Below are 14,160 nucleotides of genomic sequence, written 5' to 3' on the forward strand. Positions count from 1 at the left end.
CGCTTTTAGTTTGACAGCATACCGCGTACAACTACAAGGCGGTGGAACACCATCACGGTTCGGAAACAGTGCCCCTTTCTACAACCATCCACGGCTGGCAGAGCCTGGCTTGCACCCATCTGGACGCGACGGTACAAGGACAAGAAGACTTGAACAACCCCCCCCCCCCCCCACAGCAGTGCCAGTAGTCACAGTGTAGTCATGATCACACTCCCATAGTATACTGTGAGTTTCAGAACCGGGTCTAGCACCCATACGGTTCAGATGGTTGCAAGACCAGGGCTCTTCCAACCGTGCATGGTTCTAGTCAGGGGCACTCTTTCCGAACGCGGTGTTCCACCGCCTTGTAATTAAATAGGCCGCAGGCTGCCAAACTAAAAACACATTACTTGTAGTACCAAGAGTATATTCCGTCTTTCTTGGTAGTACGTGTTGGGTCTAGCTGCAGGTTTCCTGATGTTAAAAGAAAAATCAAGAAAAGAACAAACCGTTCAGTCAAGCTACAGGAGTACATTGCATGTGTAGTCCGGCAGTCTCGTGGTAGCAGGCGTAGGTGACCTGAATCCGGGCGACCTCTCGTTGTGTGTGTCCCGGATGCCGTGGGACGACATTCTCCTATTCTCTCTCCGGGGCCCACGTGACCCTTGTTTCAGTGGCTCGACAGGACAGGTGTAATCAAGAGTACAGTCATGGGTTTCATGTACGCTTGGTGTAGTAATTGAATTGAATGCTGTTGATTGCTCACCGCGTTCTGCAATATTCCGTGGAAATCCACAGGGGACAGACTGTACGTATTGTCCTTGAGATCAGCCTGATAAGATGGCCTCGCTTTTAGCCATACTTTTCTCATGCACTGTTGAGGGTCGTTATACATACGGTACCAGTATTTGCAAGGCTGACGTCACATTTATATTGATGGACACTTCTTACTGCTCAGCAGCATGCATAGAAGCAAGAGTACATTTATATACTCTTGATAGAAGCAATCACGAGTCCATAACCCCCAAGAGAGTGCAACTGGGGTCTGGCTGCTTTAAGCTGTACTGAGGCCCACTGTGCAGCAGAATTCCAACGCTACGTCATGCCGCTGAGGCACACAGGACAAAACTCCCCCTCATTAGGTACATTATTATTATTATGAAATGACCCAAAGGCAATTGAACAATCTGGCTGTAGTTTTGAGCAGGAAGGGAATAATAAAGCCCCAGGCTCTTATTTAAAAGGGTTGAGGGAAGAATAATTCCAAGCCGCCGCAGACACAAAAACCGGCAATAAATGAGCTGGTGCCATGGCCCTTAGCCTGCCCGTAGTGTTTTTATCAGACGAGAAGAAAAAGAAGAGCACAGTGTACCGCACACAGTTCACAGACTGCTTTCTACACTGCACTTTATCAGTTTAGGGAACTACGCAATCGATTAACCGGGCTTTATTGTTTGGATTCCTGATAGACAAGCTCTACCCAGAGGAATCAGGAGTGTGTGTGTGCTCAAGCATGTACGGCATGTCACCCTGCAGGCATATCAGAGGTTTGAGAGGGACAGTACCAACAACGGGATTCCGCAAACCGCACCATGCCACATAGTCAACCCGCAAAGACACGCACACTACTTCATCTACTTTATTCAGATCTACAAAAGGCAGGAAACGCGTGTAAAGCCTGAACATTGCACCACCTTGCATGGGTTTGCATCGATGGAGTGATGGGCATGCTACAGCAACCAGGCTATGACATGGTCGAGATCAAGCGAATACGTTGCATGTCACCAGCACCATAACAAGCATTGATAAATCTTGCAATCGATCATCCTGTTCTGAATCCAGGAATGCCACCATCAGCGAACGCTGCCTCAAAACAACCGTACGGCATACAGAGCTGGCATAGAAAATGACAACATAAAAAAACTGAGTAGGCAGCAATAACAGGAACGGGGAAGCTATCCCATGGGACCCTACGCAACACAAAAAAGATTGTGTAAATAAAAACGAGCATGAACTACGGACACACGGCGCCAGCAGGTGAAATCCCTTTTCACTCACAGCATGTGCCTAGACTGACTGGTAACCACGACGACTGGATCGAGATCGGCCGATAAGGTAGGCAACAAGGACACTGACGACCAGACCGCACAGAGCTGCGCCAACGGCAATAGGCACAATGTTGTTGGTATGAAGTTTGCCATTGCATTTCTCAACTGCAAAAAAACAGTACACATACAACGCATGACAAAATACAGTAAACATTTAATTCTTGCCACATTATGGTTGAAAATTGAAACCACGCTAGAAAAAGGACTTTGCGCAAGGGAACAACGGTGGTTTCAATCAAAAAAATTTCACATGAGACTCGGCCAGGCTATTTCCCACATTCATAGGAAATGCCAAGACCCCTCAAGGATGTGCAGTTCCTGAAGTTAACTTTGCACCACAAGAATACGATAAAGTCATTCATTAGAGACAACAAGCACATAATTTCCGTACTCCGGAACATCACTACTCGAAAACGAAGTATAAAAAATCCGTAGCGTTGCTACGGATTAAAGCACGGAAATCGTACGCCGGAACCTATGAACACATTTCTTGTGAGTTTCAGAGGGGCTGCACCTTACATTCGAAACACTACTGCTTTCCCTGCTCTTTGAGATGTGAGAAACCTACTACATGATGGTGTACATAAAAGTCAACACAATACTTGAAATCCAAATCCGCTTTTCGTCTTCTCTGCCGGGCTGCAAGTTAGCATAGCGCTGACTTCATTTTCAAGATACGTTTTGAATGTTGCACATTTACAAATCCATGTCATTATTTTAAAGGACCAGACACATAGTGCATGCATGATCTCTGACAAGGATAGCATACCGTGGGAAGAGAGCTTGTTGTCCTTGACGCCCATGGCCTGAACGACCATGTTATTGAAAGAAAGGACAATGGCGTCGTCGCCAGATTTCAGGGCAATTGTGGTGTTGGGACAGCTGTATGCGTGTCCAACCTCGGCAGAGATACCAGCGACCTCGGTTGTCAACTCGCTGTCAAAGTCGTTTACATCGTCGGTTTCATTAGCTGGGTAATAGAGAGATGCCTCACTCAGAGACCAGGTCTTGCCCTGCAGAATCAACCAGAAAAAAAGAGAAAAAATGTCACGGTTCGTGTGAGACCCGGCTGGAGACCGAGTTTTCGGCATCCGCAGGAACGTCACCACCCTCTAGCATCAAGGTGCAGATGCAGCTCCTAAGGGGTGAGTAGATCAGACCCACCACAAACTACAAAGTGGTCAAAGACCGTGAAATCCGATTCGCTGCATCTATCCATCCATACAGAAAGTTCGGGAAAAATGGCAGCACTAGCATCAACCAACGACCGGAACTGGCATGAACAGTGCATGGGCATGAACTACAGTCAACTTCGCGAATAACGACTGCGGATATAACAATTCGCGAATAACGACAGAATTTCCATGCCCAGAGCAAAGTTCCATCTAACTGTAATACATGTAACGAGACTTCGGGTATAACAACACTTTGCAAATATGGACACTTTTCTGATGCCCCTCCGGTTGTTGTTATACACAAAGTTGACTGTAGACTGATATGCAGTTTGTGATATTTACAATATGCGTGTGACCTGGACACCCAAAAAAGGTAGTGGTGGTCAGGAGTATACCAAACCGGTCAGTGCAAAACCAATACCCTCTGATTTGATGTAAACAGTCTCTTAACCACACGGCTCAGGTCAAACTCAACCATCCGTTCAGGGGGGGTACTTCCGGGCATCAGACCTAAAGCACTCCCATGCCCACCACCCCCCCCCCCCCCATTTCAACAAAGGACTTAAAATTGGATCGGCAATTCTTCTTGCTACAGTACAAAGAGGATGGATGCAGCGATTTTCAGAATGCATGGCCCCAAATACCCAGACACCGGGACTTCCCCTTCACTCACCTTCAGCGAAAATGACAACCTAAAATGTGCGAGGGTAAGATTGTCAGCATCAGCAGAAGAGCTGGTTAGCTGGATGTAGCTACTTGTCTTGCCACACTCGCCACTGGATGTCACATCGGTGATGTTGATTGGCATCTGTACAAAGGAACAAAAAACAACAGCAATGCACGCAATCATACATGCAGGAACAGTACACACTCCAATTCTGCCACATCAATTACCAAACTCGTCGGATCAAAATATACCCAGGCTTATATTTTATTTGTTCTTGAAGTTAGGCAACCGGGCGATTCTGCGGGGAGTGACCGTTATGTTTCAAGACAGGAATCCCTAACGCTAGCACATGAGCACTAAGCTACTTCTTCCGTTGTGTTCGCACAGAACGTGTCATCGGTGTCAGTATCTCTAGTTCCAAACGTGGCACGGCCATTGTACGCAAATAGAAGCACATAGGCGCTGTTCGAGAGACGGCTCTATCCGCGCAGAAACAGCCATCTGTACAAACTCCGCACTTTCAGCTCACCAGACAAGCCCCGCTGACAACCCGGCTGCAGGAATTTGGAAAGGAGATCAAAGTGTATGCATATCCACCCATCGTTCCCAATGCCTCTTTACAAAGTGCATAACTTACTCTGGTATTATTCGCACCCTCCGCGGTAACGTCAATGCGCGAAACCTCCATGATGATGCAAGCAGCTCCATCAGACTCCACAGTATAGCGTGCCTTTTCAGGAGCTGGCAAAGTCGTTGGAGCGGTAGCAGTGGGCTTGGTCGTGACTGCCTTGCCGGTAGTGGTGGGGGTATGTTTGGTAGTGGCAGCGTGCATGGTAGTTGCACCGTGTTTGGTAGTGGCAGTATGTTTGGTAGTGGCAGTGTGCGTGGTCGTTGGGGCGTGCGTGGTCGTTGGGGCGTGCGTGGTGGTAGCAGGCTTGGTCGAGGTGGTAGCAGGCTTGGTCGAGGTGGTAGCAGGCGTGGTCGAGGTGGTAGCAGGCTTGGTCGAGGTGGTAGCAGGCTTGGTCGAGGGGGTAGCAGGCTTGGTCGAGGGGGTAGGCTTGGTCTTGACGTCTACATCAGCAGAAATGATAGATGCTGCAGGAGTACAAGAATACAGAGAACAGAGAAACAAACATAATAGATGGTTATGAACAAAATTAAACTCATGCCAATGTCAAACAACAAAGTGGCCAAGGTTTTGTTCCAGAACGTTTTCAGAATTTCTTGTCACATTCTTCAATGGAATCTCGTGACGGAAAGAAAATGGATGACCAACAAAAAATGATAGATGGTGTTCTGCAATATCCAGTATTATCCACACATGTGAGTTGAATTATGCAACACAATGGTGGGAAAACATCCGTGGGTGTATCATCACCAGTTGATAAATGTGGCATTACCAAAAACAACTCAGTTGCAACTACACGAGTTACATGTAGTGTGGGCCAACAGCGTAGTGAAGTGCAGCAAAAGTAACAGGGTAAACATTTGCACCGTGCAGCGAGGCTACGAGCAGCAACACCACTAGAGGAGCAGATGGTCCGTGATCATCTCTCAAGGTCCTTTGCTAGGGTTTGCTGAGTCGGCCATGAGTACCGTATCTGTAGCTATTACTGCTAAACACCCCATTGCTGAATATTCTCATATTCCCGGAGACCAGTAAAATATATTTGTCAAACATATCCAGCATACTCGTTCTATGATAACTCGATCGTTAATAATAAACGGTACTGGATAAGAAGAAATGGATGATCGTTTCATCCCTAGTTTCATTCCATACCAGAATTCCAATTGAATCTCTAAAACTTTCATAACCACGGCAACTCGGCTCCAAGTTAGTTTGCACACACTACGTCGACCAGGACAGGTACCAATATGAACATGCACAATTGACCTTCGTGCATCACACTACCGGGTGACCCTATGCTTTGCGAATACTGTAAAAGCCATATATATATATATATATATATATATAGAACAATAGAAGTATTTCTTGCGTCGGCAAAAAAGTGCTCAATGTCCTAAGACACTCATATATAAATAGAGATGTAGGCGAACAAAATTTATATACACACAACAACAAGGTTGTCAATTTCATAATACTAAAAGCTTTTCACCCATTTTCATCAGTAGTTACATGGGAATGAGCAAGAACGAAAACGAAGCCAGAATTTATACTGGGGGTAGAGAATCAGCAAGAATATTCTTACGCGCCTCAAGTTCACACTACACTACCATAAGAATGTATAGAGCAGTGGAAAAATGCGGGAAACAACACATGAGGGGAATGCAGTACCAGAACAAACACGTGATAAAGTTGTGTGGCAACAAGTGATAGCGCCATCACAAAGCATTGGCAGGCGCAACCTGAATGCATCCCGCAGGAACGCAACAGCAGCTTCAGTGTGATCACACCAGCCCGGAACAGCGCGCACAGATTCACACTGGAGGCGCTGTACATTCGCAGTTTGAGGCCAGAGCTGTGTCGACAAAAGAAGCACATCAAGGTGCTACGGCTGTTCAAGCTGCAACCGGACTGACAACTTTATCACGTGTTTGTTCTGGTACTGCATTCCCCTCATGTGTTGTTTCCCGCATTTTTCCACTGCTCCATACATTCTTATGGTAGTGTAGTGTGAACTTGAGGCGCGTAAGAATATTCTTGCTGATTCTCTACCCCCAGTATAAATTCTGGCTTCGTTTTCGTTCTTGCTCATTCCCATGTAACTACTGATGAAAATGGGTGAAAAGCTTTTAGTATTATGAAATTGACAACCTTGTTGTTGTGTGTATATATATATATATATATACACACAACAACAAGGTTGTCAGTTTCATAACACTATATATACACACAACAACAAGGTTGTCAGTTTCATAACACTAAAAGCTTTTCACCCATTTTCATCAGTAGATACATGGGAATGAGCAAGAACGAAAACGAAGCCAGAATTTATACTGGGGGTAGAGAATCAGCAAGAATATTCTTACGCGCCTCAAGTTCACACTACACTACCATAAGAATGTATGGAGCAGTGGAAAAATGCGGGAAACAACACATGAGGGGAATGCAGTACCAGAACAAACACTTGAGGCGCGTAAGAATATTCTTGCTGATTCTCTACCCCCAGTATAAATTCTGGCTTCGTTTTCGTTCTTGCTCATTCCCATGTATCTACTGATGAAAATGGGTGAAAAGCTTTTAGTGTTATGAAACTGACAACCTTGTTGTTGTGTGTATACAAATTTTGTTCGCCTACGTCTCTATATATATATATATATAGATTGAGTATATATATATATATAAAATTATAATTGTACGTTCGGGCCTGATTGGAAATTTTTATTTCCATTGCTATCAGGTTCGGCCTCATTTCCTCTGTGCTGCGCTGATGAGTTCAAAAAGAACGAAACAGCATGCTGTCCGCAGATTGAGTATAAAAAATTATATATATATAATGAAGTGCTAACTCTAACGAGTTAACGAGGAGAAATCTGTCGTTAAAATAGAAATCGTTATCCAGAAATCGATACATATACTGTCGTATAGAGCGTTGAGAATAAGTGAGAATCGTTACATTTGGTATACGTAAACCAATCGATTTTGGGAAATCGTTATATATGCGCCTCGTTAGAATAATGGCTTTCACAGTAGTAGTCCGGGCTTCTATTCGAGAGGGGCTTGTATTTTTTCAAACAGTCCTTGTAGGTTTTTTTTATTCAAGAGGGGCTTCTTGAGTACGGTATGCCCATGAACATCCCCATTGCTGATTATGCCCGTGAACATCCCCATTGCTGATTATGCCCGTGAACATCCCCATTGCTGATTATGCCCATGAACATCCCCATTGCTGATTATGCCCATGAACATCCCCATTGCTGATTATGCCCGTGAACATCCCCATTGCTGATTATAGGGGATTCAAACACACGGGTAAAACCACGGTTATGGGAAAGTTGTTAGGGAAACTGTGGCACTGGGGGAAAGGAAAAACCTCTCGGGAAAAAATTGGCAAAGCTGTGGCCCTCAGGGCGTTGGTCAAGGGAAAAATCCCATGGCGCATGCGTAGATCTTGTCTTTGGCGAGAACTCTGAACCCTAGTTGTACGAGAGCATTGCAACTTGCATTTTCAGACAGTGCCCATCGGAAAATCGTGCGTGGCGAATGCAAGATACAGTACAGAATGTACTACAAAAAATGCAGTACAGATTATTTTTTTAGTTGCCCCGCCACAAGTTCATGGCGAAACGTGCGGCCAAGGCAAAACTGACCACGGGTGTGAACGGCCCCACTCCGTTGACCGAAGGTCTGAACTTTTACCTTGTCCCGTGACCTCAGGTTTACCCGTGTGTGTGAATCCCCTGTTATGCCCATGAACATCCCCATTGCTGATTATGCCCATGAACACCGCGACAATTCTCTCCTGGGCCACACCAGTGTGAGTGGTCAAAGTCATTTCAAACTTGCTTAGTGTTGGAGTGCATTCACAGGACGTGCAACATGTGCATGTGTTGATCAGCAACTGCAGGAACGGACCAGCTTGTGTAGCTATGTGACCAACTCAAAAACAATACACTATGGTAGTGCCGTGGGTTGAAGAATGAACAGGCTAGAATTCACCAAGCATAGCATACGGATGCAAAAAGCGGGGACTCCACTGTACATTGCCCGATGTCGGCTGCCATCGGTGGAATTCGACCCGAAGTGCAAAACTTGGCACCGTGAAACCTTTTTCCGATTACATCACCTCATTTGTGCACGTGTACGCCAAGTCACATGTGTACCGCTTCCAGGGCGCCAAATATGCACTTTAGGTTGGATCTAACCGAGGGCAACTGTACATGAACAACTTAGCTGTCCTTTCAGGAACTTGCGATTCCGTGGCCGCATGGTTTTCCGTGATTTCAACAAAAGTCTGCGATATCTGTGAAAAATGATCCATGCATAAAACTGTCCTTGACACTTGAGTCTTTCTTTGATGTTGTTTAGTTCTTCAACCTCGTCAGAAATTTACTTGCGAGATCGACATGACGGAATGGAGAAGTACTTAGTAACTGGGCAAATCAGCGGCTGACAAGTCAAAACTAAGGCTCGGCATATTTTCTGCTAAGGAGCGAGCACAACAATTTCGTCAAGTGTTGTCGGAGGATGCAGGAAAGCTGTCTTGCAAGCTCCTGTCAGGCAGTTGAGCACAGTCGCAATTGAGTACCTGTAGTACTGCGACTCACTTGTCCTCAGCAAGCATTCGGTCTGTTTTGTCATACTGTGCGACTAGTACTATGTAGCAAAATCGGTCGCAATTTTACCATAATATTTCCGACAAAACCCGCAACATTCCCCTCAATTTGTGGCAATTTACCTCGCAACTTTTCCGCGAGATTTCTGGAGGGACAAACGTAGGCTCCGAGGCCGACTGGCCTAGTTCTTGTGTGCGTGTGTGTGTGTGGTGGAAAGCTCATTCCGAGCTCGACGTGAGCATGGTGTTGGACTTGTTCTATGGAAAATCTGTAGGTGCACAGTTGGTTCACAAAGGACGTAAGGGGGGGGGGGGGGGTGTGGACGGGATACTAGTAAGCCTATTCAGCGATGCTCGCCTAGTGTCCTGTAACAAAAGCAGTCGGGAAGACTGCGACATTCTCTAGGTTCGACTGCATGCAGACAGTCGCATAAGCTGAAATTACCATACACACAACCCATGAAAAGGACAATGGGGTGGGGGCACGGGGGTATCAATTTCAAAAGCTGAAGCAGTACAGTACATGGAACTGATTTCTACTGGTACTAGACTTAGTGGACGAAGAGTCGACCAGCACACAAGAAAGCACAACTGTCACTTGCCCTAACTACGTAACGGTCGTTATACTTCTGACAGACACAGAGGTCATGCTCCATTGCCATTGGGCGGAGGCGCTGAGCTTCACTGCCCTGCAAACTCAGTAGTATTCAAACTAATGCTGTCACAGCTTTGCTCCGGCCCTGCCATCGCCACCAGGCTGAGGGGAGAGTAGAGCGCTACCCAGAGCAGTAGACTAGATAGAGTGATGGAGTCTCCACATCCCATCGGCACTATTCCTAAAGTAGGACAGTTCCCGCCTTTCCCGAACCCGAAAATTAAAAGTGAAGATGGAGCCGCTCACCTTGAAGCAGTGCCGCTGCACAGACAGCAAGGAACACAAGTCGAGCACACATTCTGGACGATGAAGTGAACTAATGCTAATGGACTACTTCGGCGGCTGGAATCCAAGGAAAGAAGATTTCACTCGCGTTCTTCAGCTCCAGAACTCAAACGCATGGAAACCGGACACACTTGCAAAAGAAATGAAAGGATCGAGCAAACCGAAACGAAATCCGATGACCCGCTCGGCGGTGAGGTCGTTCATGGATCACACGCATGCGCATGGCATGGCTGTACGCTATATATGCGCGTATACGTTTATTGATGCTGTCATTTTTGACTGACACGGTACGCGGCGCGGTACGATCGAGGCGTAGCTGTACGCGTGACGAACACGTACACGGAGGCGGAGGTATATTATGGCACCGCAGGCCGCGCACCTGAGGGCCTTTCTGGAAGCCTTACTCGATCGGATAGAGCGAAACTGAGCACCCTGGGATGCGAGCAGTTTTTAGTACTCCCGGGTCCGAAATCTCACCACCAGGCCGGGCTGATCAAAACGTCTGCCGGGTCTGCAGCCTACAAACGTGGATCTGTCGACACTGTGCTGTCGACGACATGTCCGGCAAGGCACCTTGCGTGAAAGCAAGGAACGCTTTTTTTTTAGAAAGGAAGCTTCTTCTCCAAAATTTTAAAAAAATTGAAAATTATTCCTTCTGAAAATATCATCGCGCTCTTGACCTCGAAGCTGACTGCTGAATGCGATTAAGAAAGAAGATTCCTGAAGATGCACCAGACTGATTCTGGCAAGCCGTCTGTCGTCTGGATATGCACTGTTGTTCGTCATGGTCAGCAATAGTCTTCGTTCGTCCTTTCGTTTTCCTGACCACGATGACAAGCAGCTCTCATGCTCAGGTTAGTGCTACTTGTATGTCTGGGCACACAACACATCTGAGATGCACTCACTGACGTTATCGTACTGAAGAATGCAGCAAGGGTTCCTCGGATTCTCTTGATTTCGGAACAAATTTCCTTCACTTTCACCCTCTCCGTCTCTTCCCCATGCCCTCCATGCATGCACAATGGAGCTTGCATTTCAAATGTTGTTTTTATACTTTGGCAGTGCCTCTGCTACACTTTCATAGAGAGTGAGGTCCTGTAAATAGGATCCAACATTGTTGGTGGTGGTGTGTGTGTGTGGGGGGGGGGGGGGGGGGGGGGTAGGTTTGCAGCCAGGATGTAGGAATGACACTTCTGCGCAGCAGGTGGCAATAGTCAGAACTGGTCACTCTACAAATCCCATACCTGCCAACCTTTGCAAACCTGAGATCGAATGACATACCTAGGCATGAACATGTATACAAATGTAGCTCGCGGTGAGGCATGGAACTAATGCACTTTTGGGTGCCTATTACCGCCCTCGATGTCGGGACGATCCCGGCCAAATCGGGATGGTTGTCAAGTATGAAATCGCAACCGAGAAAACCATTAAATTAAAAGATAAACTCGGGTGGAACGCCGCTTTTCTGGGAATAGAAAATGTGTAATGCCACTGTCGGCTTGTCCTTTTGCAAAAGTGATTCAGTGCCTCCCCAATGCTGTATGAGGGCCAGGACATAGCAACTTTCTGTATGCCGGGGGGGGGGGGGGGGGGGTCATCGTCCGCAACATTGGTAGAGTTACGGTTACATTGTATATGTAGATACATGTGCATCAGGGATTCATAGCACCTGGGGAGACGACATGAGACCAAAGTACCCAACGCGTTGTGAGTTTTGACCCCATATGGGTAGTTCTACGTGATCTGTGTTCTGTGCAGCTCTTAATCACAGGCTTGCTCTGTTAAGCCCAAACGTCTAGATCAACAATTCTATAGACCTTATTCGATAACATGATTTTTGGACTCGCCTCCAGGGATTTGTCGTAAGCTGGGGCACGCGTACGTGAAACAAGTGGCAAGAAAGGCCCAGTTCGTACAAGGGAGTAGTAAAATACAGGTATTTTTCTACTCCTATTTTCCCACGCCAAGTCCTCTGTGCACTGAGTGCAGGTCTCTTGCCGCTCCCTGGTTCCCGGGACCCCGGTTCACGTGATTGTGACGTTTATCGAATAAGGTCTATATGCAGACATGCATAAATAAACCCTTCCACAAGGACGGCTCAAACAGGCAGCCAAGGAGTGAAAATTTCACTCCTGTGGCTACGGTGTGAAACGAAGGCCTCAATTTGCCAAATGAACTTTCTCCATCGAAACGAACGAAGGTGTCCAATGATTCTTTTACCAGTTCACAGTTCCTGTTCACGCGCACTCCCGGAGGGGGGCTACTATGCACTTGTAGTGACACTTACCGTAAGCCAAGTTGCACCTATGGAAGCCAAGTGGAACACGCCTAGTTGACTGTACAGACTACAGTACAGTATACATGCAAATGTATACAGTGAAGATCAGTGCGTGCATGCCTGCCGTAATCGTATGTTGACCTTCGTTCGAATTGAAAAGAGAGGGTTGTTTCGAAAAAGAAAAAAAGCTCAATGGAAGTATGATGCTGCTGACAATTCAAGACTCACTGAAGTCACCTTTCTGGAATGGATCATGCGCTCTAGGTTCATCCAATTGGATATGGACTCAATCAGTGTTACACCATTCTTGTTTGGTTAGTTATCCTACATCCCATAGCATGTACAATCCACCTTGTGAATAATGTACCTCGGGTTTACAAAACAACTCACAAATAACGACACAATCTTCAGATCTAGTGACCATTTGATTGCATACTTCCAACCTCACGAGTAACAACAATACACCAATATCGACACTTTTCTCATTCACAATCGAGGGTCAATATTCCCCAGGTTGACTGCAAGTGCCAATCAAACAGGAGGGGCGAAAGTCTACCACGGCTGAAAAGGCGTAAAGAAAATGTATGTCATGAGCTACATGGCAGAAGGAGGAAGTAGGTTTTCTAAAGCAAGAAACAGATGTGAATGAAGCACCAGGTTTGTCCATGCAGTGGATAGAATTATTGTATTGAAAGACAGGCTCTTTACGTCACCTTGCTACTATTATACCTACATTTGCTTTCTGCCTTTTTCATGCAGGATTCTGAAAGCTGGAGCAGCTCTGCTTACCTCGACCACTGAACTTCCAACTAACTTCCAACCAAGTTCAAGGCAGTATTATGATGAATCAAGCACGCTTGCCATCATTTCGTCATTGCAAAGTACATCGACAATATAGATTTGGTGCTAACTATGTATGATGTAGAGTGTGCTCTATGTATCTATACTACTGATTGGCCTACATTGTACTTATGTGGGCTGAGAGTAATCGATTGTGCTGTATGGCAGTTTACTTGCATGTCATAGATGTTCACATTGCACTCAGCTACTGAATTGCGTTCTGTTGCACTGGCCTACTGCGGCCCACTGCAAATAGATTGTAGTGGCATGGGCCATGCCATAATTATAGTAGTATACCGGTACTACACCAACAGTTTCACTGGTGCACTGTACTTACTGGTAGATCTACATCATGCACAGCCTTGTCACTGCTTTTCCCACTTTTTATTAATTTACTGTACTGTACACATTTAGGCACAGCTCTTCCGCAAAGAGTTACTAGTATTTTCTACTGCATACCTACTGTATACAGTGACGTGACTGGTAACATATATGGCTGTGAAATCACAAACTAACTTCTGGGTTGACAGCCTCGAACCTATACGATTTGTTTCTGAGAACGTGCTATAACTATCATTCTATTAAAGTATTCTACTGTAGCTCGCAGGACATGGAGTGCAATTACGTAAAGTTTCGAACACCACTCTTCTGTGATTTGGATGTCAAATTATGAAATTCAGTGTGTGAGGTAAACCCATGCATGGCATTCACTGCTATAGTATGACTCGGGGTAAAGTGTTCCAACGCATACTCATTATAGTGAATAGGTGTATGTCAGTTAATCGGTGCCCAACGTTGTTGCTGCTGGATAACATATTCCGAGATAACTGAAGCTACACAGCCATCTAATGTTCAAACATGAATCGAAGGGGCCGTAACGAGATCTGCAAGGCATGATTCTATACCTGTACTGTAAGATATGTATATAATTATAAC

General features: G+C 45.9%; 1 protein-coding gene across 1 annotated transcript; it reads right to left on the bottom strand.

The window, feature by feature from the left end:
• Window positions 1–1,600: 1,600 nt before the first annotated feature.
• Window positions 1,601–10,257, bottom strand: LOC135808201 (macrosialin-like). Its single transcript, XM_065321356.1, has 5 exons — window positions 10,068–10,257; window positions 4,567–5,024; window positions 3,936–4,070; window positions 2,857–3,100; window positions 1,601–2,192 (listed from the first exon to the last, which is right to left on the bottom strand). Exons 1-5 carry the CDS (start codon window positions 10,117–10,119, stop codon window positions 2,047–2,049), a joined length of 1,035 nt encoding a protein of 344 aa, XP_065177428.1. The 5' UTR covers window positions 10,120–10,257; the 3' UTR covers window positions 1,601–2,046.
• Between the last annotated feature and the right edge of the window lie 3,903 nt (window positions 10,258–14,160).

The sequence above is a fragment of the Sycon ciliatum genome, chromosome 2, assembly GCF_964019385.1.
Source record: "Sycon ciliatum chromosome 2, ocSycCili1.1, whole genome shotgun sequence".
In the NCBI taxonomy this organism is placed as follows: Eukaryota; Metazoa; Porifera; class Calcarea; order Leucosolenida; family Sycettidae; genus Sycon; species Sycon ciliatum.

Coding starts and splice junctions, on each gene's coding strand:
- LOC135808201 (XM_065321356.1), bottom strand. CDS start 10,119: ATGTGTGCTCGACTTGTGTTCCTTGCTGTCTGTGCAGCGGCACTGCTT. Junction 3,101..3,935: donor GGTTGTCATTTTCGCTGAAG/GTGAGTGAAGGG, acceptor TTGATTCTGCAG/GGCAAGACCTGGTCTCTGAG. Junction 2,193..2,856: donor CAACAAGCTCTCTTCCCACG/GTATGCTATCCT, acceptor GTTTTTTTGCAG/TTGAGAAATGCAATGGCAAA.